Raw genomic sequence first — 24,087 nt, 5'->3', positions numbered from 1 at the left:
TCGTCCCTGTGATCATGTCTTTGTCTAAACAGCCGAACAATAGACTGAGCTTTTGTTCTCAGTTAGGACAGCTGGTAGCGTAGTGGTTAGAGCTACTGCCTTTGGACCCTGAGCCTCACCTCCAGCTGTAACACATTGAGAAATGTATTTATCCTGAAACTGTTCCAGTACAAAAAATTACCCAGCTTTATAAATGGGTAAAATATTGTAAATTGTTTCACACTATCAGAAAGCATCAGCTAAATGAAGTAATGTAACCTAGGGAAGAGTGGGGGGGGGGGTTCTGAGAAGCAGCACATCTCCCACCTCCCTTTGTGTTGCCTACAGCCCTCTCAACACAACCTCCTGGCATATAAAAAGAAGTGCTTATAATATGCAGGTCTTCAGCCTGGATTTAAAGGTGTAATTAACTTTTATTGCAGTGTCATAAACTACATGACCCTCATTTCCCTTTTCCTTGCGTCACACGTCAGCAGCAACTTTCATTTACTATCAGGTGATTCTTGTTTCTCAGGAACTCATTAAATTTATATCAATTTTAAGATGTCTTTCCGTGATAATTTATCTGGACTAAACTGAATGAGCAGGGGGCATGGTGGTGCAGGAGGCTTGGCAGGGTCCTGCTCTCTGGAGGGTGTGGGGTTCGAGTCCTGCTTGGGGGTGCCTTGCAACGGACTGGTGTCCCATCATGGGCATGTCCCCTCCCCCTCCAGCCTTGCACCCTGTGTTGCTGGGCCAGGCCCTGGTTCGCCTTGGGACAAGCGGTTTCGGACAGCGTGTGTCTGAACTGAACGAAATGTATATAAACCCCAAAGAAGTGTAGGCTACTGAGCACACAGGCAACTGCTCTGAGAACAATTTAAAATCGAGGAAGAGATTCTCCACACACATCGTTACAAATCTTTAATAAATAGACAGCAGCTCGACAAAAAAGAGAAAATTTTTCAGGTGTGCGCAGACAGAGAGGGACCTTGTGACTTGAGACGAGCATTCACAAGCAGTGGCAGGGGAGCAAAGGGAAAGCGAAGCTAAAAGACAAGCACTTGCCAGGCCTACGGTCACATCCACGGCAGCGTTTAGTTTACAGCCCATACAAAGAAGCAGATTGGGGGTGGGGGTTGTCGTCAGCCCATGGTTCACTGTCTATTAAAATAATATGAATGTTAACGATGACAAAAGAAAAACCTCAAGTATACTTTATTGGTGCAGATCTGTCTCTGTTGGCTACATTACCAGAGATATCCACTGTTGTTTCAGTACCAACTTCTCCACACTAAGACCTTAATGCCAAAGTTGATGCACATTTAGAGTGACAGGTAACAGGCTCAGTGGACTTCTGATATTCAGGAAAATATGTGCCTAACTATCACAGCTAATAAGCCAATTGTGGCCCTCACCTTGCTGACATTCCTTGTTGGTCATAAACTAATCTCAGATTGATGCTCCACTCATGGCCTGTCTGACCTCTCCCAGTGGCCTGTACTAAGGTGTATCTTTTTTTGTTTTTGTTTTTTTCCTTCTATTTCACATCACTTAGTCTTCGTTTGTTAACTTTAACACTGTAAAAAAGAAAGTGTTTTGAAACCCTGACACTGGTGGCACCTAAGCTTCAGCAGCACAAGTTGATGTCTGGAAACACAACACAAAAAGCATTGGAATACACTGGTACCTCGTGTTTCAAACATCTGAGTTACACATTTCTGGGAATACAAACACATCTCTGTTTACTTGTTAATTTATTTTAAATCAAATTTGCTCTATTGTCTACAAGGGACAAAAATCACCTGCGCTTCCACTTGCCGCCTTTAGGTGTCAGCAAAATCCACACAGATAGAATAGAGGCGCAGCGAGAGCGCAGGACCAGCGCCAGTCCATGTGCTTCTCGGACAGTTGGTGGTGTTAACAGCTCCTATCTGGTGTTCCTCAATACGGTGATCACTGACAAATTGAGGAACATTGGCCACGTTTATAGGACGAATCGGTCATCAGTCTTTATCGAACCAGCGCTCGTGGAGGAGGTTTATTTTTAAATTGTCACTTTTAAATTAATTTTTAAAAATGTAGCTCACAGTTAAAAAAAAAAAAAAAATATTTACAGAAGTTTACCCGTAAATAAACCAAGGGACATTTGTTCTTTTAAGCCTCTACTGATTGTGTAGATTGTCTGACAAACACTGGATAAGTTTGTGTGATGAATCCAAAAAAAAAAAAAAACTTGATCTGGTACCTTGTTCTACTCCTGATTCCAACTTTTAAAACGGTTTGTTTTTGTCAACAAAGTTAAAAAAAAGGCTAAAAAAAGTTTATGTACTGAATTGAATCGATCAACAACATTGATTGAATGGGGTGGTGTGGAGATGACGTATTTTCAATTTTCCGTAATTTTAGGGCACTTTTAATTGCAATGTGGCTTTAAAGTTAATACAAAATAACAAAAGTGTTAGGCTGACATATAGTGGTGTCTTATTACTGGGGGCTGGACGGACGTACGTATTACTGGTCTTTTATTGGTTGCAACGTGGTAAAAAGCAATTTCTGAGTTATGAACAAATCGAGTTACAGACTTCGGGTCCCAACTTGATTGTAAGTAGACAACTCAGTGTAACCTTCTGTTAACTGTGTACATGCCAGGTGTACAGCTCAAGGTATAACTGTACACTACACGCTTTCGGCTGCTGGCTGATAATGACAACAGGACTTATTAAACAACCGGTTCTGATTGGAGGAGAGATGCTGTCAATCCAGGCATCTGACCAATCAGGACTGACTCCGCTTAGGTTAAGCGCGGGTGACAATTCTGAAGTCTGGACAAGTTGAATATGCTCATTGATCATATGATCACAATGCCAGCAGTTCAGCTTGACGTGACCTAATGGACATCATACCATCTGACAACCCGTGAGTTACCCCTCAGTCAGCGCGCACACTGTTCACCGTCAGGCACGAGGACATTCGTTACGTCAAAGCATTTTCGTCACACGCAGACATGTGATTCTACTTACGCACCACAAGAGGACGCTGTGAAACCTTCAATAATTCCTACAGCAGCACGTTACGGTTACAGCAAAGGAATTCACTTCTCATGCTTTGCGCAGCTAAACGCAGCGTCGCTAATGCATGACACGTTAAAAAATAACAAACAAACAAACACGCTTTGAAAAACAAATACGCAGAAAAAACGGACTGTCACAACTGACAATAGTTTCTTCCCATTTTCCATTAAATCTGTTCTTTCCTGCTCAAACTCTGGGCTCTCTTCTTTGAGGAAGCATTGGAGAGCAAGTGTGAGAGAAAATATACACGTGTCCTCATTCTCCCAGGAGAAAGACGAAAATTCTCATGACACCTCTCGCTGTTGCCCACATGTTCCAAACACACGCCAGTGGGCGTGGCCACTCTGTCTTGGCCAATCGCGGGGAGCGGATGTGAAGGCGGGCCAATCAAACACAGCTTGTGTGTTCCTTGGGGGAGTGGCAGCTGTCTATGGATGGATTTAAAATCCCTGACCGCATTTCCACTGCCTCGTCCGCAAGGTCAAGTCCTGCCGTTCCCACTGGGTTCCCATTGCGGCAGTTGCTGTTGCGGTCGACACCCCCCTTCCCGCAAAGCAGGGCAGGTGTCAGTGCCTGGGATGAGCAAGGGAGGTGGGCGGGGAGGGGCTTGAACCCAGCTTCCCCATAGCGGCAGCGCATATAGTTGGAGAATGCACGGCGGTAGGTCTTGTTGAAGAGGGTGTAGACAAGGGGGTTGACCCCCGAGGAAATATAACCCACCCAGACGAAGACTTTGAGGAGCTCCGTGAGGAGCGAGATGTTGCAAGTTTCACGGCACAGCACAAACATCACGTTGGTGATGAAGAACGGGCACCACATGACCAAGAAGAGGAAGAAGACCACACCCAGCACCTTGGAGGCCCGCCTCTCGTTCTTGATGGCCTGCATCATGCCCCTCCTCCCGAAAGAGCCGGAGTCCCGCCCTGCCGGGGAGCTCATTTGTGAAGCCGCCCCCGAGCTGGGCAAGATGGAGATACTGTCTGGAGGGGTGGTTCCACGAGCGGGGTCCCCTTTCAGACAGAGGAGGCTAGTGCGCCGGGTGGGAGGGGCTTGGGTGGGCGTGGCTTGAGAAGTAAGGGTATTGCTTTCGTGCAGGAAGACCGATGCCTGTCGCTGCAGGACTGTGACGGTCAGGCAGTAGGTGACCACCATGATGACGAGCGGGATGAAGAAGGCCACGAAGGAGCCGACCAGCATGAAGCGTTCCTCGTTCAGCTCGCAGCTGCCGTTCACGAACACATGGTCCTCGTTGTGGAGGCCAATCACAGGGATGGGCATGGAGATCCCTGTGGGGGTGGGGCACCAGAGCACATGAATTAGTACATCTACCCTAGTATATGTACATATTTCCATTTGTCTTCCCAGATCTCATGCTCATTTTCTAATCTCCTGCAGTTGGCCTACTTCAGTTAACAACTTCCAGGCTCTTCCCGCCTGTCAATCGCGCTTGGCAGCTGCAGAAAAGAGAAAAGGAAAACTCATAACACCGCAGCCATTTATAGAGTGAAGAGCTGGGGCCGGATTGACATAAACCCACATTAGTGGTACTGAATTAATCCACTTTGAGGGTATGCGTCTGTTTCTTATCAAAGAAAAGGGAAGACAGGCTCTACATGGGCTTTAGAAATGAAGAACACAAGCGTGTGTGTGTGTTTCCGTGTGTCTGTATGTGCGCTGGAGCGGAAGCCAGCTGATCTCTGACACTTCAGCACAGAGAGCCCGTGAGCTCCAGAGGGGAAGCAGTGACATAACAAGGGCCCCTTTTGTCACTCGTCATCAAACTCCTTCACCAGGTGGTCTAACCGTGGCCCGTCCACCTGAGTGCGGATTGGGGGCGGATACCATTGGGGCCATCATGGAAGCCACTTTCCTCGTCTACAGCCAGATGAGGACAACAGATGAGCGTGGGAGCGTGTGGGTGGACAGGACTGGGTAGAGGTGCTGCTGCAGGGTAGTGGTGGGAGCTTCGCCAAAGTTCTAGTGTTGCAGTAATCAGATGCACCTGCTGAGGGCCGTTCACCAAAGATCCTCACGTAGAGAGCATTTGTAAGTAGAACACTGCATCTGCTGCAGTATCTGAAGACTGTCACTAAAACGGTGAAACGTTCATTAAAAGCACCCTGGTACTGACACCCTGGCTGGATTACTGATCGATTATTGATTATGACTGTAGTGATAATATTTGGTATGCTGATAGCTGTCAGGTTACAGACACTCAGCATGTTGACTGTTGGGTGTGGTACTGACACTCAGTATGTTGACGGCCAACCATCAACATACCTAATGTGTCATTGCCATGGCCATGACACATTGGGTGTGTTGATGGTTGGCCATGGCAACAACACATTGGGTATGTCAATAATTGTCCATGGCAACAACACATTGGGTTTCTTAATTGGACAGTGGACACCTAGTAGCGTAGTGGTTAGGGCTGCATGCTTTGGACCCAAAGGTTGCAGGTTTGATCCCCACCTCTAGCTGTAGTACCCTTGAACAAGGTACTTACCCTAAGTTGCTCCAGTAACATTACCCAGCTGTATAGGTGGGTAAATAATTGTGACCTTAATATTGTAAGTTGCTTTGGAGAAAAGCGTCAACTTAATGAATACATGTCATCAATAACTGACGATAGCAATAACACCATGGGTATATCAGTAACTGGCCATGGCAATGACACACTGGGTGCATCAGTCATTGGTTGAGGTAGTGAGACTCTGTGTCTTGACCTCCTGGGAAATGGAAGGTTAAACATGGTAAAAAAAACACTGGGTATGATAATGAGGCTCTGTATATTCATGGTTGGCCATGGAAACAAGCTTCTGGGCATGCTGACGGTTGGCCGTGGTAACGGCACTTTGGGAATGCTCACCTATGGAGATAGTCCAGACGGCAGCAATCTTCAGCTTGGCCTTGGTGCGGGAATTGAAGCGACTGTGTTGGATTGGGTGTCGGATGGCCACGTAGCGATCCAGCGAGATGGCACACAGGTGCATGATGGAGGCCGTGGAGAAGAGCACGTCCAGATAGATCCATATGGGGCACAGAGCGCTTGGCAGGGGCCACACGTAGTCTGAGGAGAGAGTTGCCGGAAAGACATGGCAAAAAAATCAGAGGACGGTTACAGAAAAGGTGCAGAGAACGTCACCAAAGTATGGCTCAGCGGCACACGAAGTATGAAGTATCTGCAGCTCACTCGCTCTCATTTTGACAGGATTAGGAACAAGAGAATTGAGGGCAAGTAAAATGAGCTCAAGACTTGTTGGCTCAATGGAGGAACAGACTGGAAGTACAGGGATTTTCCATTCATGTTTTGCTGCCCTGCAGTGTGTCTGGAGATTTTGGTTATTAGACTCTTGCAAATTAAATCAAAAGAATCTGCCAGGTTTACAGGGCTGTGACTGGATTAGAGCAGGATTATATTCCCTCCTCTGTCTGAAGGTAATCCCTGCTGTGCGAATTAGTCCATGTCTTCGCGAAGCTCAGGGGGTATTTTATGCCCTTAGCCGCTGACCCTGGATCAGTCTCAGAATTTATCTCATAATAGTTAACCTTATGCTTTGGGGAGGGCGATGTGCTCCTGACCCACTCAGGGAGGGCAGGAAGTCACTGGGGCTCATGACCCGTTGGTGCTTCAGTTGGAAGTGGAGAAATAAGACAATCGATTGACCCGAGAAGGGAAAGTGCTAGAAATGTTGGGCAAACTGACTCATGAAAGCCTATTAAGAAGCACCTGAATAAGCGTCCCATGTCGTTTACCACGTCTTGTGTTTTCTAACGCAAAGCTGAGTGAGGCGTTCGCGTTTCATTGGCTGATCCTTTGAGAGCGGCTTTCTTGTGTTCCTGCTACCTGGAAGGCCCATAGCAGGTTGTAGGACACCTCTGGAGACTACACTGACCCTGTAGGCCCCCAGCCACCGAAGCAATGCATTGATTATTGTCTGATGTATTGACCTCCTGGCCAGTAGTGTTACATGACCTCCGGGGCCGGTACACGCAGAAGACTCAGCTGGCATACACTCATTCTGATCAATAAAACAAATTTAATAGTTCTTAACGTTAAAAACTTTTTTGGTAGTGCCAGGGCCTGGGGGATCAAATGGGGGGCTGAGATTCATGATGGATGGGGTGAGGAGTCCAGGTCTTCATAGATCAGCTCTGGGTACTGCTCTTATGGAGGCGCTGGGGCTGTTCACGCACACTGTCCAATCAAGAGCGCGCTCTCTGGGAGCTGCTGCCGTTTCGCCTGATGCGCTGCCCTCTTTACCCTGCCGAACGTGACAAGACTAAGGAAGGCGGTAGAGCTAACGCGCATCTCAGGCCGATGGGGTTCCACCCAACCTGAGGACACGTGCGCTTCTCCCCTCCGCTCCATGCACCGCTGCACCTGCGCCGACCTCTTGTGTGTAGATCATTAATCGAACCCTGGGAGAATGCCTGTTCAATTCAGCAGCAGCGCGGTCAATAAAAACGGTTCCACATCGTCAAGAAATCAATACGCTCATTTCTCGCATAAATACAGAAAATCAGGCCTGAGTACAATAGATCAACAAAAGCATGATATGGACGGATAGGTCCCCAGTTCACACGTGTTCACGACTTCCCCGCCTTCAGCTTGTCTTCGTCCACCTGTGCGTCGTCCCATTACGACTGAACATTTTTTTTCATTATTTCATCTTAACTGTTGGCAGCACAAAGCACATGGTAATCGTTCAGGAGTCCAAGCTGCCCATTACACAAATCGAGCCCACTGACCTGGTCTGTGTTACAAAACACAGTCTGAGGGCATAAGAGCACAGCAGGTGTTGACAGCTCAGACAACTAACCAACCAAGCAATGTCAACAACCGCTTGTCCCCAGCTGGGTCGTGGTGAGCCGGAGCCTATTCCGGAAACACAGGCAGCAAGGCTGGAGGGGAAGGGGATATACTCTGGATGGGATGCCAGACCGTTACAAGGCACCCCAAGCAGGGCTCGAACCCCAGACTCGCCACACTGGCTGAACCTGCTGTGCCCCACAGCTCAGACAACTGCTACGCTATATTTAGATTGAGAGACAGGATTTTTCTTTATATCTGTATTATTGTAACAATTTTCTACCCATTTTTTTCTCCAGATTTTCATTAACTGCTTGTCCAGTGCTGGAAAGACAGGAGGTGAAATAGGGTGCAGGATGCCAGCCTATTGCAGGGCAGTCAGACACACTCCTTCACTCACACATTTACATTTAGCACATTACCCATATGGTCGCACTTTTCTCCAAAACAGCTTACAATTCTGGTGATGTATCTATTTATATAACTGGGTAATTTTTGCTGGAGCAATTCAGGGTAAGTACCTTGCTCAGGGATGCTACAGGAGTAGGTGGGATTCAAACTGGCAACATTTTGATCCAAAAGCAGTTCCAATATGCTCCCTGCACACATAACCACAAATAATTTAGAATTGCCAGTTCACATAAAACACGTCTTTGGACTGCGGGAGGAAACCAGAGCACCTGCAAGAAACTCACATAAACTCCACACAAACTGAGCTGGATTTGAACCCATATCCAAACCCACAGTACTACCTTCAGTGCCTCCTTTGTTTTAACCTATAAAATGATTTTAACTGACAATCTACAGTCCATATTCGTGAACACGCCTGTAAGCGGACCTGCCCACGGTGAGGACAAACACTTGTTTCTTGGGTGGGGAGAAAGTGGTAAAATCACTCCAGTCGAACTGAGTCCAGCAGCAAGCTGCCCTTATTGAGACTGGGCACGGAGAAAGATGCAGATAAGGCTTATTCCCGGGTCACCAGGGAAAATTCTGCTGTTTGTCGGATCCCTAGTATTGAAACCGGGGGTCATGCATCTGCATTCTAAGCAACTTTGTCACGCGAGATGACTCAACAGGACTCTTATGGCTTGTTCTTAAATCTAAACATTTGCAGTACATTTATTTATTTAGCTGATGCTTTTATCCAAAGCAACTTCCAATGTTAATGTACCTATAGTTATTTACCCATTTATACAACTGGGTAGTTTTTCACTGGAGTTATTTTAGGGTAAGTACCTTGACCAAGGGTACTACAGCGAGAGATGGGATTTGAACCTGCAATCTCTGGGTCCAAAGGCAGCAGCGTTAAAAACTATACTACCAGCGATCCCCAAAACAAAATACGGTCATATCATAATGATAACCGAGATATAATGGTGCCATTTTTTTTTGATAAGTGATAAACTTTAGCAACACAGGTTATGAACAGCACAGATTAGGGAATCGTGTCGAGGCACGTTCGACCTCACAATGACACAGCTGGAAGGTCTTCCAGGAACATTATTCAGGAACCGCAAAAAGCCTACCTACTGAGACATGCAAAATCACATTTGTAAAAACATGTCAATAAACAACACAGTGGAAGATAAGCAGACATTCACATTTATCCATTTAGCTGATGCTTTTCTCCAAAGCAACTTACATTGTTAGTATAATTATTTAGCCATTTATACAGCTGGGCAATTATAGGGTAAGTACCTTGCTCAAGGGTACTACAGCTGGAAGTCGGAATTGAACTGATGACCCTTGGGTCAGCAGCTCCAACCACTACGGTATCAGCTGTCCAGACAAGTGTGTAGTGACATGACAAGCACCATCAAACCAGTTGTCGTTCAGCCAGGGGCAGTGATTTAATTTCAGGGTGCGCGGAGCTTAGCTGGAGGTTAGGGAGGAGACAGGGTGGCGGGCCTGTGGTACCCACCATACAGGATGTTGATGAGGGAGACGGGCATCACCAGGATGCCCACCAGCATGTCTGCCACAGCCAGTGAGCGCAGGAAGAAGTTGGTTGCATTCTGCAGCCTCTTCTCTAGCGACACCGCCAAGATCACCAGGATGTTTCCACCCACCGTGAGGAAAATGATGACCAGGATCAGTAATGCTGGCCAGTTCTTTTCTTGCTCAATATTCGGGGCGGCTGCGTGGGCCGCCGAGAAGTTGGAGGTCGTGTCTGCCCCCAGGAGGAGGCTCTGATTCAGGCTGATGGAGGCGTTCAGTGGCCAGGATGGCCAGCCTAGGAGCAGGGCAGCCTCCACAGGGACCGTGGTGGAGCCAAAGCCCCCTAAGAATGCTCTGTGGGGGGGGCCCGTCATTGGCGAATCCGCCGGTGTTATTGCTTCTAGCTCCACCAGGGGGCAGCAGGGAGCCCAGCTGGCACCCGGCAACACATTCGGAGCCAAAGATTGGACCTCGGCTGAAGAACGAGGAGGGGGACAGATAACCGGGCAGTTGACACGCTCAAACTTGCAATAGCTGTCAATTTCAGATGTTCCCCACGGAGGCCGACATGAAAGAAAAGCTACGAGCGTCGCGGGCCGCCATTGTCCGCCATCATTTCTCCCTTCCCCGTCTTCTGGATTAAAGATGTCCTTGCTCTTTGATTACTGCTGCAGCGATAAGCAAAGCCTGCAAGATAAAATAATGGTTAGAATTTATAAATACAGAAATTGGCGAGCATACAGAAAATAAATGGAGACGCATTCTTTAATGCCATAAATGCAGAAAAGAGTAATGGTCATAATAACTCCTCAAAGAATACATATCCTTTCATCATAGTCAGTCTGGTTATTTCTTTGCGGTGTCGAAAGCTGCTCAGCTGGGGTGAAATATTTCTGTAACTTCATGACCTCCCAGGAATAGAAAAGACTCCTGCTCAAAATTTAGTCGTAAAGCCTTAGATTTAAGTGGTGATCATATCTGCCATGTAAGGGTGCGCTGAGCTTTGAAAAGCCCTCTCTTGTCATTGGTTGCTTACATTTCAGTAGGGATGGGGTGAGGGGAGGTGGTCACGTGATCAGCCTCCCATCCTGCGGTGCAGGATCAATCCCCTTCTCCAACTGAGGGTGCATTGCAGTTTTGAAGGGCGGAATCTGCTCCGTCCACTCAGGCGACTGGTCATCCACGGATGTCGGGGGCTGCGTTGTGTCTCCACTGAGCCACTAAATAAAACATGAACATAACAGTCAGCTCTGGGCCATTGATCTCTCCAGGATTGCTACACGTTATGGATTGTGCCACATGGTGAGGTGGGGTTGTGTTCAGGACTGTGGGTTTGAGTCCCATGAGAATCCCTATTGCTGGGTCATACAGTATGTGCTGAGCACGTTTGTGGCGGATATAATCGGATCAGGATTCACTTGTGATGGAGAGTGAGCAATGAAGCTGGACAGGCTTCCGATACAATCTCATCTCCGAGCCATGAAATCAGAGGCCTTTGGACACAAAGTCCACTTGATTTGATCACACTCAGTTGACTTTTTCCCCCTCTGAGGCTGTAGAAGTAGCCAAAAGTGATGGACAGATTTGTCCATCCATTTGTTCTATTATTAAATGTCCAGCTTTAGAGAGAAGGTCCCACAGAGACACAGAAAACTGTGTGCACAACAGCAGGTATAGTTTGATGCCTCTGGGTCATGCTCCCATTTGTTGAGCATTGCCCATCCCACTGTGTGCTGAGCCCACCATGGTGCTCCACTGCTGATGTGTCAATAAGGAAGTGAAGTATTTATCACTGTACAGGTCTTGGAAACGCCCCCTCAGGCCCAAAACACCCAAGGCCTTTCTACCTCTAACCTCGTATGGATGTCCGCAAGACCCATGAGGCATCGTGACTTCCAAAACACTGGACAAAGGAACGGTTGCTTGCCAGAGATGGGGTTTACCAGTCCGCTGCATGAGAGGAGGCCGTATTGGACACAAATGTGGAAGCAGTTAAATATTTGGTGAACAAATTTGATCAGGAAATGAGCCCACAAGTCTTCCCAGCTCTTTTGCAGCAGTTGCTGGAGATGTAGGACACTTGTGGATCGCTTTGCTTTTGCTCTTCTGTCCAGTTCCTCCCACGCAAGTATTGTCCAGGATGCCCACGTGCTCTCACAGTATGGTGCACCGTATCCTTCCACAAAGGTTCAATGAATCAAAAGTGAAAACACATCAGTAATGTACCAATATACACATGACATTAGCTGATGGGGGTCTAGTTGGTTTATGACTCATTCTGGTTGTTTTACGTGTCCCCAGAGAAGCACTGCAGTACACCACCATTCTGTTTCGGGACTAATTGCGCACTTATTAACATCGGTGATGAGCTGACAACCTCTGATCAATAACCGCAAATCTGCATTTCAGAGTTCAATTAGCTCTGCCTACAAACGTGAACCGATGGGCGACACATTCCCTGCGCCAACCACTACGGGCTTGGAGTTTAATTGGCACACAAACTATCAAAGCCTCCAGCAGACTCCCTTGAAAAAACAGATTTTTCAAAGAAACTTGTATATCCAGGAAAGTCCGATGGAGTTTAAAGAGTTTTTCAGAAGCCCATTTGGAGTGAAGAATATTCCAGGCCAAACCGGAAAGTCTTTTCACATTCGCTTCCCCAATTAGGACGGAAAGCTTTGTCACTCTAACTGAAGCGGGTCGAGCTCAATTCACTATGAATTGTATATGAGGACGGCCTTTTCCCATCTGTCCTCGGGAGGAAGGTGAACCCGGGAGCTCTACTCGAACCGTCCCAGTGTGCCAGTCCTGCCTGCTCCTCTTTCTATGAGGTTTGGTTGCCTTCATACGAACTAGAGGGGATGCAGTGGATTGTTCTGTTGCTGTCTAGGAAAACGGAAAACACTGCAACAGGTGACTTTACATTTCTCTCCCAATCCTTTCAAGCTGTTATAGTATCAACTGATCACCTAAGGCCTCCAGGCCATCTGAAGACATCATAAAAAGAAAGTATCCATCCATCCATCCATCCATCTATCCATCCATCCATCCATCCATCCATTTTCTTTCCCGCTTGTCCTAATAGGGAGAGCAGAGAGGCCCAGCCACCCCTGTCCCCCGCAACTTCTTCCAGCTCAGCCTGGGGGATCCCCAGCCGCTCCCAGGCCAACTGTGAGATATAATCCCTCCTGCTGGTCCTGGGCCGACCTCGGGGCCTCGTCCCAGTTGGCCGTGCCTGGTATAACTCCAAAGGGAGGTGCCCAGGGGGCATCCTTATCAGATGCCTGAACCACCTCAACTGGCTCCTCTCAATGTGGAGAAGTAGTGGCTCTACCTTGAGCTCCTCGCGGATGCCGAACTCCTCACCCAATCACGGAGAGTGAATCCTAACGGAGAAAACTCATTTCAGCTGCTTGTATCCGCGATCTTGTTCTTTCGGTCATAACCCAAAGTTGATGACCATAGGTGAGGGTAGGGACGTAGATCGACCGGTAAATGGAGAGCTTCGCCTTATGGCTCAGCTCCCCCTTCACCATTACAATCCGGTACAGCAACTGCATTACTGCTGCCGCTGTTCCCAGTCTGCGGCCGATCTCACGCTCCCTTTAAAACTTATCCATTTTATAAGGAAGAACTAATTTTGAAACTTTCAGCAGATGATAAAAAATATCATCTTAGATTAGGATCTTTTTGAACCCGGACCCTCACCCTAATTATCATTTTTGCTACTCATTGTTTGATGCAACCACAGTTTGGCAGCTGATTGGCCGACCAAGGCCTCTCCGTAGCTGACTGGTCAGGCTTTAGCCTATAGTGGTGAGATCCCTTGTTCGACGCCTGCTTTGCCGAGAACCGTATGCCAACCAGACAGGGCTGGAGATGTGTGATTAACTGGAGCACCAAAGGTTGCAGTCAATCTGGCGTTCTGTTCTCCTGGCAGCTCTTCTCTCACATAAGACTCTGATTACAGTGTATGGGCCAAGGCCCAGGCAGCATTCTGGGGAAAAAAACTGAATCTCATGCAAAATGAAGCCGAATATATACAGTAAAAGGCAACACACAGGGTATAATAAAGGTATGTGGTCACCCAATTGATTATTTTAGTCGATGCAAAAAAAGCTGCACTCCAGACACACTGGCACCTTGACATCCAAAAAACACCCACTGGTTAGATGATGAGGATCAGTTACCAAACTGTGGGAACTTCTCTTGACCAGAAATTTTCTGTTTGCATCAGATCAGCGGACTATCGAGACATAAAGAATGAAATGAAAAGCTTCTTAAATCTCTTTGTGAACGCAAATCAGTAGTGTAATGTGACATTTATCTCGCTAAGTGGTCCTGTGTGTTTTACTAAAGCTGTCTATAGAATTATTGTCTTAGCCATGACACAGCTGCATCGTGAGTTAATCTCTTCAACTGGGGATCATGACCATGCATTTATTGTCTTTCAGCTGGGAATCCGGTGATCTGCACCCCGGCGCGTTAAACCCCCAGCTGCTTGCTGTCCACTACATGAATTAGGTAACTGTGGCTTGTTGGGAGACAGCTGCCATGCCACTCCGGCGGACCCTGACCGACGCTGACCCCCGTGTCTCCGCCTGACTGCAAACCCACCTGTGCTTAACCTCCCTGCTGGGAGGAGGTGGCCAAGCTGTACTTGGAACATCCTCCAGGACGGTTTAGTGGCACCTCAGGACACATCACTGGCTACTTGTCTGCTCTCTGTTGTTATACGGAACGCTGAAATTGGCGGCCGCACTGGATGACACAGTATAGCAATCACTGGATCTCCAGCACTAAGGCCCAGAGAAAGGAGCAATGAAGGGAAAAGGGAACAAAGAGAACCAATGTAAATGAGTTCCTAAAAAGTACTGGGGTTAGTGTTTTACTGAAGCCCCAAACTGTCCAGAATCCTTTGTATTTTCCTGCCTTGTGGCTACTGCCAAATTCATCCCACTGCATTCAGACACCAAACAAACTTCATTTAGTAAATTTAACAAATAACAAAAAGGAGAAAATATCTTTAAGAGAAAGGTATTCATTTTATACCTAATTGTCAGGGACGAGCACTGAAGACAGGTAAGCAGAGGACCCAAGTGCGGGTGAACTTTATTCAAGTAACCAGGTTCTAGGGGCAAGGCGAAATCAGAGTCGGGCACAGGCGAAGGTCTTCTGGGCGCGAACGTCACAATCCAAGTAATCCAAGTCATGGTCGGGACGAACAGGCAAAGGTCAGGAACAGGAAAACAGGCAAGGCGCAAAGTGCAAGACCGCTGAGACTGCAAGGGCACGAGGCGATTGCAAGAGCGGAGTCTTTTTATACCCAGGCTTCCTGAGTGGGCACAGGTATTGTTGCTTGGCTCGATCCTGGGGGCGTGACACTAATGAATACCTTTTCGTAACTTTAAAAAATGGGAAGTATTTGAAGAATATAAGAACCTTTATAAATATTTCACAGGCATTTTCATGAATTAAAATTGTTAAATAATAGCATATTTGCATAATTTATATGTGGCTGTCTCTTTATATGCTTTATATATGAGTATGACTACATGCATTAGAGTGAAAGGTCTCATGGTTCACTGTATCCAAAGTCTGCTGAGAAAAGCCCATTAAACATGGTCTAAAGCTGGAATGTGGAGACAGCTTGACTTGTGTTTTTACAAGTTTCTGCTGAACTCAACAACTCCATCTTGAGCCCCATGGTGACAATAACTGGATTAATATGGAAACTTTCACATGAGGATGACAGAAATCCCCAATATTATAGCGCACACCTTTGACGTGCCTCAAAGAAAGGCATCCACGGTCAGAGCAAACACAGTTTACCCTGCTAGTAAGCAGGTGGTAATTTACCCCAGGGTGTGAATGAGCTGAAAAAAGGGCCATCAATAAGGTAAGACAGGAATATGGCAGGTAAGGCTGCAAAAGCACACAAATCAACAGCACATCTTGCATTAAATTTAAAAGTGTCTGCTTTTGACAAGCTGACAAAGTCTTACAGCCGGTACACTTAATAGCCCGACTTGTTCCCGGATTATTATCTTCGAGTCAATTAAAGTCACTGTCTTCGGTCACGGCTGAAACTGAATCGAGTCGTCTCACATGACATTAGTTCAATTAATGAGATGTCGGTCTTTCCCGTAGGATGTGCGAGGCCCGACAGCTGGGAACGATGCCCTTGTTAGCTCTGGTACTGGCCGGGTCCTTGGACAAGACGCTAGTCTTGGACTCTCTGTCCAGAAGGAGAACTGCTGAGTTCACGTCCCCGCGATGTGTGATGTGCTCTGTGGGCATCCAGCCCAAGCTGACATTTCGACGGAGGGTTTAAGTGCCAGGTCTTTTATACCCTGCTGCTAGGGCATGTTCCTGTCTGTGTCCGAGTCCCAGGGCGGACTGGGGTCATGCCAACACGCTGTCCACTTACGGAGACCCTGGAGACACCAATCTCCCAAAGGACACCATACAGGTTTGACTCTTTCTCAGCTGGACACATCTGACCGCAGCCCTATCTGGACAGATATCAACAGAGTGCAACAATATCTAGCTAAACAGTTAAATCATTTAGGACTTGTTTCTAGCTATTCTTAACTTCTTCAGCCAGTCTCTGATGTATATTTCATTTCAAATTGCAGCATGGACCCTGAATCCAGGACTGAGATTACGCAACCACTTTTTAAATAAAGGTACTCAGCAATAGGTGGCTCCTACATGACAAAGATCACGCTCAGAAAAGCAGTGACGGAAGCATACGGAGCACTGAGCTCAGTAGAACATCGCAGTTATTGGACATGCCCTGCAGTGTAAAGAAGGTTCAACTTCCTAAAGTGTCGCTGAGTCATGTTTACCTCAAAGTTTCCAGTTTAGTGTGAGGGTCACTTTAGCGTGAGATTAAAATATCATGAGCTCATTTCAGATGTTTCACTTATTTCTGCCTTTTGAGGTCTGAAGAAAGGAGAGACGGTGGACTGTGGATCACTGGCATCTTGGGGAAGAAGACTTTTCCAGTGATCATTTTTTAATGTTTACTTTCATTTTACTTCCAGGGTTCTTATATAAGGATCACAGAAAACACACCAAGAAAACGCTCAAGGCAACCACAGTACCAACAGCAGAAAACACAAGAAACGGCTGCAATACAAATTAATCCCCATTGAGCATTTAATATACAAGACTGAAAGAAAGATTACAATAACAATACAGGGGCATCCCTATATATTTCAAGCAGCAAAAGATATTGCAGGATTTTTTTTTACATTACAACAGCAATTCTTGGACGCTGCTGTTTTTTCTAGGAGAGATTAACAAGAAAATGTCTTGGATGAGTGCGTTAAGTGTGTTGGGCCAGGAAGAGACATCTTCCAGAAAACACAAGCTGGACTTTCAGGCTTGTTGAATATGACAGCAGATTAAAAGTGCTGTGTTCTTTAGATCGCTTTATATCATTTTGTTGCTTTGCTGGCATGTTTTCCCATTATACTTCACTGCAGCACTTTGAACACAATCGATAGTGTACATGAGCAACAACAACAGTATTTTCATTAATCACTCTCCTTTTTCAGTGCATTAGTCCGACTGCTCGGCACATGGTGGTATAAGTGCAGTTAGATGTTAAAAGCTGGTTATGTAAAACTGAGACAAAACCTATCCTCTTGTTCTGTGATTTTGGAGGGCAGGACCCACCAAACACTGACTAAATAAAATAACCAAATAAAATCATCTGGGAACTCTCTCATTGCCTGTGTCATTCCAAAGATACTGACTTGTCCGCTGCTGGGTACATGAGAAGGTCACAATGTCCAATGTCACCAAACCTTAAATCATCAAGCTTACAGTTTTATGTCTGCGTATCTGGACATTTACTAGAGGGAACCAAGCTAAAGACCTTAGGAACGTAACAACAGTGCATCTACTGGTACTTGAACCCGCAACCTTTCGCTCACAACTCCAATTCCAAAACTGCTCTGCCATCTGCTGCCCCCAATAACCGTGGATGTCAAATTGTCCCACTAAGCCACAATTTAGCACATGTCTATGTGGCATAGCAGTTGGCGCAGTGGTTAAACAGAAGGCCCTTTCATTCCATGGGGTTAATTCGATGAGGGTCCCACAGACCGTGAAGGGCAAGAGTCCCTGATGGGTCCCTGATTGCAAACTCTGGGCGACTTTCAGCAGGACACATCATCCTCTGTGCTGTCAGATTTACAGCCCGTGGAGGGAGGTGATAGGGAGGTGCTGCTGGCCTCCCACACAAGTGTTCATCACACCTGAGCTGGAAAGCACGGTTCAGTGGGCGAAACCTCGAACAGCAACGGAGTGATAAGCTCCATGTGTTCATGTGCAGAAGGGGTGACATCCTTTTGTTGGCCTGCTGCCGTGCTATCTGGTGGACCCGCCGAAAGAACGGCCTGTAATCCACCTTACTGGGGGTTCAGGAACTGAGGCTTTAGTTGTTTTTTAACCCAGCTCAAACTTTTAATATCACCAGTCCTATGGAATATGAGCAGTGCATTTAAACTGAAAAGCGGGAGGGGGAATTTAGCGTACAGATGAAACCTGTGAGTCATCACCATTGATGTTCTTTTGGCCGTTCACGACGTATGACGCCATCGTATCAAGTTCTGAGGTGCATCTTTGAAGGACCCCACGGATTCTCTGGCATATAGAACCTAGGGGGCAGGTGGGTGTAGGAGATGTATTCAAAGCTAGAGACATGAGTACTAAGAGTTAAGAGGGCACCACAGGTTGGGCGCTTGGGGTGCAAGGACATCACGGGTCATGCATTGTTACTATACTCGAGGGCTTCAGTGGAATTCCACTCGTAATCTTCAATCAGAGCAGTATCAGCTAAGGGTCACATCACACTGATGCATCCTGAGAGGGCTCTATTCTCGCTGTGCCAAAAGTCAATTACACTCAAGCTTGTCCCATTACTCCAGGATTGCATGGCTTTGACCACCGCCTCCAAGCGCTATCTCAAATACAATATTATTAATCTGCAGAGTAACTGAGAAAAACAGGATCAAATCATTAGAGCTCAGAACCAAACGGGCCACTCTTAGTTCGACATTCTGTCAGTCTCACGCAGCCTGAAGACAAGCGGTATGCAGTGGTTTGGCCTATTTGTTCTTTTCCAGTGCACTCCAACAGACCTGTGGACGTAGAGGGTGCGGAGTTTTACTGCCCGGAACATGGATGTTCTGAATATTTCAGGGCACCTGTCAGAGCAAATCTCTGTGAAGGAGGGAGTCTGTGACCCACATTTCAACTGGCTCCTGTTCAACGAAGACTGGCAAAAGGTATCTGAGGATGTGATGGAAACCACCAGCGGCCCCAACCTAAACTTCTGCCTCACTGACTCCTCTGAGATTTTTTAGCAACAGGGGATCATCCATAGGTGGGAAACAGTTAGCTCACATATCCAACATGGCTGGAGGGCACAGTGAGTCTGAGGAGAACCTCTCATTGGATTGCTACACTGTTCCTAATAATCTTCAGGTGAGGGATGAAAATAAACAGCTTCCAGGCAACAAAGGCTCTCAAATCCAATAGAATCACAGGAAAACTGTGCGTCTGTGCCACTCGCCTCTTCTTCATCCAGTTGTGATGCACGTGGGGCATCCTTACAGCAACGAAAACAAGGCAGCTTTAAAAAATCTGCATTATCCCCGGATGGTTCCTTTGCGGTTTTACGGAACAAGGGCCGGGAGGACATCCTTGTCCCTCACCCTCTTCTCCCCCCGGCCACGCCCTGCCACGGTATTGTTTTATAGGATCATAAAAAGGCTGGTAGTAAAATCAGTGGAGGCGGGAGGTTCTCCATCATCAAAGACTGATTATTACTGCTTGGCATCTTCCTCACCCATGAGCAGCAAGCAAACCCCGTGCCTGAATGTGGGGCTCCGGGAACATTTATTTCTGAGCTCCTCTGAAACAAAGCCTGACAGCACAGTCCTGATGGAAACAGCAAGCGGCCGTCTTCACGCTCCCAACCAACGGGAGGAGACCGAAGGCAACTACAGGTCTCCTGCTGTTCCAGGTCATACTGAGGAGACCCCCAACCATCCAACTAGGGGTGTTCCTTTAGGCAATGTGGCTATTTCCATCGCTTTCTGACATTTGAATTGGGAAAATGTGGATGTAAAAGAGGTATCCAATCGGTTCAAATGGAATTTATATTCGTGGAACCTGCTGAGGAACTCTTCAGGTCTGTCAAGGCCCGTAGAAGATGGAAGGGGAATCATATGTGTGGGGTTCCGGTTATTTGAATAATTCAGATAGAATAACACGAATTACATGAGAACTTGCCATGCAGGCAGCACCACTTCCGTGAATGCGACAAGAATTTTTTCATTTCACGTTCATATTTTGCGCAATGACTCACAGAAACATTCACAAACAATGACGTACTCATTGGACCTTTAGGATTTCTGAAAATAAGTACATATTCATGAAACATTCTGACAGAAACCAATAATTCTTGCATATTTTTCTTGTTTTTGTGATTTTTTTTTTTAAATCATAACCCTTCATTTAATGCATATAGTAAATTACTTTCAGATCTGCATGACAAACAAAATAATGTCCATGCAAAATTGATAGAAAACTAAAGGAAGAGGAAAAAATGCTTGAACAAAATAAGGGTGAGGTACTCTGGAATATTAATAAGTAAAGGGAAAAGGAGTGCAATTACTATGTTGTCACCTTTTCTCTCCAAAAAATGGCATGGCTGATATGTTTTCCATATCTTTCTGCCGCATCAGTCTGGCTCTTGATGGTTGATATTGTTTCTGACCAAAGTGATATTATTGGAAAGTTCATTCTACCTATGACAGAAGAGGGTAGAAGTAGCTGCAGGGACTGTTATATTGTGATATCACTTCCTGCGGCAGACTAACTGTCAGTACCATCTGCTTTTGAGTCTGAGTGTGTGTGTACGTGAGTGTGTGTGTACGTGAGTGTGTGTGTGTGTGTGGGCAGGCGAGAATATAACAGGTGGCCGCTTCACATCTCATCCAGACCTCTTTAAATAAAGACAAATGACCATAACCACAAATAGCCCAGCACAGTAATATCCACTGAAATCATTCATTAGTCTTATTTAATAGTGGGGGCCATGGACACATTCCATGCATTCCAATGTATAACTATTCCTTAGAGCGGCACAGAGTGAAAAGCCGAGTGTTATTTCATATCTGATGTTTAATAATTCTTCCATTTATTAAAAAGCGAGTGTGGTATATGAACCTGACTCTACACCAGCTGTAGAAGTTCACACGATTATTTGCTTTATTCATCATGATGGGACTTCCTGCTATTTGAAGGCACCACTGTCGGCTACGCAAGGAGATGGATGTCAGGTTCTGTGAAGGGCAGGCTGTGAAGTTCTGTGAAGTCCTATGACTTCACCTCTATCTCCTGGTCTGGGCCCATTCCAAACAGGTACTCTACGATTCATGTGAAGAAGCTGATGTTAAGCCCAGACGCACGTTAGTGAAGATCTTGTATAGCCTGCGTATCATTTAAATCCATTGGGGATTGGTGTTTTCCTTCAAAGGTTTGAATGCATCTTGATTTTCAGACAAATTGCTGAGTTTTTGAACAAAACGGGTATTTGTACTGCAATAGCTGTGTTTTTTCAGCACCTCGGTGACATGCTTGTTTGAACACAGCCAAATTAAAGATCTCATCAGATCTCTTGAGGGATGTGGGCTTGCCATCACTTCCTACATTTGAATGTGCTGCTTTTAACAGTAAATGTTGCTGTGGTGCTTAGCGTGTTAATAAACATGAAATTTGGTGTCTGTCAGCGGATTATACAAGCTCAAGCAAACAGCGGGAACTGAATGAACCTTTGGTGCTGTATATTGATGAGGTGTTCGAGGAGCTCTTCCCATCTCTACTTGACAGTCCAGTACTCTGTTCATTTATCTATCTTCCCTTTAATGTCCACAGACCCACCCTAGATGGTTATAAAAGACTGTGACAAGTTTGCTAGGTGGGGTTAACAAGGGAAGTGATTGACAGGCCCTGACATGGCTCTGTCAATCAAAGGGGGGAGCCAATCAGGAGGCAGAGTGCTATTAGAGGTGTTACAGGGGTTGCTATAAGTCTGGTTTACATTCTGCTAATTAAAAAACTATGAGATTAATGTGAGCATCAATGGTTTTCTTTTTCCAATATATAGCCCTGTTTGTACTTGGTCCCTTTTATTGTGCCACAAAGGCAAAGTGGCTTGGAAGATTAATAGTTGTTTACCTAAATCAAATGTATAACTTAATAAATTGAGAGATGCATTTTCCCTCATAATTTCTGACACAGTGTATTCAGATGAGCCAGGATAAAAGGTTTTTTGGCATGCAAGTGTAGGTTTGTAGGGGGGCGCGGTGGCGCAGTGGGTTGAACCGCAGTCCTACTCTCCGGTGGGTCTGGGGTTCGAGTCCCGCTTGGGGTGCCTTGCGACGGACTGGCGTCCCGTCCTGGGTGTGTCCCCTCTCCCTCCGGCCTTGCGCCCTGTGTTACCGGGTAGGCTCCGGTTCCCCGCAACCCCGTATGGGACAAGCGGTTCTGAAAATGTGTGTGTGTGTGTAGGTTTGTAATAGACTAAGACACGGTTGCCCTGACTTTTGGCCTACTGGGCAGGTGAAAAATGAATTTTTGGTGGAAACTTCATAGTCACGCAGGGAAACACAAATGCCAAAGTTGTTGAAGCTAAGGACTCTGGGGATGACAGCATGCTGGAAGCTTTGGGGTGAAATATCAGCAGGAAATCTCAAGTGTTCAGTGTGGATTTGTCTTTGGAGGACATCTCACTTTACGTTGAGCTGGTTCTGGGAGGTTGGTTGTCCTCTTATCCCCTCTGAGCCGCTGTAAGTTGTCGAGAGGTGAAGGATTGGGGTGGGGATTAACTTGATTGACAGCGCCCCGTTTCCTGCCCCATGCCAATTCAAGGTCATGACAACCAACTGTAGGTCAGTCAAGAAAAACATTGAAGGCAGCCAATTGGAGGATTGGAGGGATGAGAGAAGAACCAGCAGAACTCTATTTACTTGTCCAGGATGTCCTTTTTTTTGTTACTGGTTTTGATGCTTCTGAGTTATCCTTTTGCTTTTGGTCAGCCTTGAAGGGGCCATGTATCTGCTTGGTTTGGATATGATGTAAATAAAACCCACTTCTATTGGGGAAGATCTGCTATTCTTGGTCTCAGTCCCATCCATGTGACCTGTTACACCTCATAGTTAGCCACACCATCCTCAGTTTCATTACAGTTATGGAGCTTGCCTTGTAATTCATCTGGGCCAGAAACCATGCGGTCCAGTTTTCCGAGTCGGTAGATCAGCGTCCTTGGATGCCCTGAACGTCAAGTGACTTCTGAAGACAATCACATTTGAATATGGATTCACTCAGCATAGAGAAACCCACTAGCTAGCATCCCCCTGGCAACAAAGAAGCACAATAAACAAATGGGCCTGAAGAATAGTGGCCCTGAATTGCAACTCAGAGCTCATTATGGAAAAGCGGGGAGGCACAGTAATCACAGTTCCAACACCGCATTCCCCAATACATACCCACTGAGACCAACCTCCCTTACCCAGCTCATTTTCCTCCAACCTGGACCACAAGCCTGCGATCCGGTTTGATCGTTTTTTACTCAATTTTCCTGTCATTTAAGTTGACGTTTAAATGGAGTGGAAGAACGGGCCTGCATAAGCATATGTTTAATGCATTGCACCAAGGAAAACCATTAGCAAACTAATTGATATGCCATCCTAAATTAGTCACCTGATTTTTCATAGGCTGTGAGGGTTGGCTTATGTTACCAGTCTGGGATTGGTTTCAACACCTCTACTTTATGGTTTTCATTCAACTTCATACTATTTGGCTGTGATAGGTCAAATGGGTGATTACTGTGGCTTTCTGGGTGGCGAGTTTCTCTAAAAGATGGTCACTGCCCCCAGCAATTGAGTTCTTACAGGCATTTGGCGGATCCACGACACTGTATGCCTAGAACATGAAATGGAATATTATCTTTGAAAAGGCTACAGGAAAGAATGAAACCCAATGCAATTAATCAATAATTGTATGGAGCTACCAAATCGTTTGCAGTGGGCTTGGCCAGGTCCTGCTCTCTGATGGATCTGGGGTTCGAGTCCCGCTTGGGGTGCCTTGTGATGGACTGGCGTCCCGTCCTGGGTGTGTCCCCCTCCCCCTCCAGCCTTATGCCCTGTGTTGCCGGGTTAGGCTCCAGCTTGCTACGACCCTGCTTGGGACAAGCAG

The 24,087-nt window shown here is 46.4% G+C and overlaps 1 protein-coding gene across 1 annotated transcript; it reads right to left on the bottom strand.

The window, feature by feature from the left end:
- Positions 1-3,252: 3,252 nt before the first annotated feature.
- htr2cl1 (5-hydroxytryptamine (serotonin) receptor 2C, G protein-coupled-like 1) lies at positions 3,253-10,305 on the bottom strand. Its single transcript, XM_018733475.1, has 3 exons — positions 9,791-10,305; positions 5,923-6,123; positions 3,253-4,339 (listed from the first exon to the last, which is right to left on the bottom strand). Exons 1-3 carry the CDS (start codon positions 10,179-10,181, stop codon positions 3,441-3,443), a joined length of 1,491 nt encoding a protein of 496 aa, XP_018588991.1. The 5' UTR covers positions 10,182-10,305; the 3' UTR covers positions 3,253-3,440.
- Positions 10,306-24,087: the final 13,782 nt, after the last annotated feature.

This window comes from Scleropages formosus, chromosome 13 (assembly GCF_900964775.1).
Source record: "Scleropages formosus chromosome 13, fSclFor1.1, whole genome shotgun sequence".
Taxonomy (NCBI): domain Eukaryota; kingdom Metazoa; phylum Chordata; class Actinopteri; order Osteoglossiformes; family Osteoglossidae; genus Scleropages; species Scleropages formosus.
This window is presented reverse-complemented; position numbering and strand designations above follow the sequence as displayed.

What these genes read in the sequence shown, in the direction of transcription:
- htr2cl1 (XM_018733475.1), bottom strand. Translation starts at nt 10,181, where the DNA reads ATGACGGGCCCCCCCCACAGAGCATTCTTAGGGGGCTTTGGCTCCACC. An exon ending in CCTCATCAACATCCTGTATG is followed by an intron (nt 6,124 to 9,790) that starts GTGGGTACCACA and finishes CTCTCTCCTCAG; the next exon opens with ACTACGTGTGGCCCCTGCCA. An exon ending in CGTCTGGACTATCTCCATAG is followed by an intron (nt 4,340 to 5,922) that starts GTGAGCATTCCC and finishes CCACCCCCACAG; the next exon opens with GGATCTCCATGCCCATCCCT.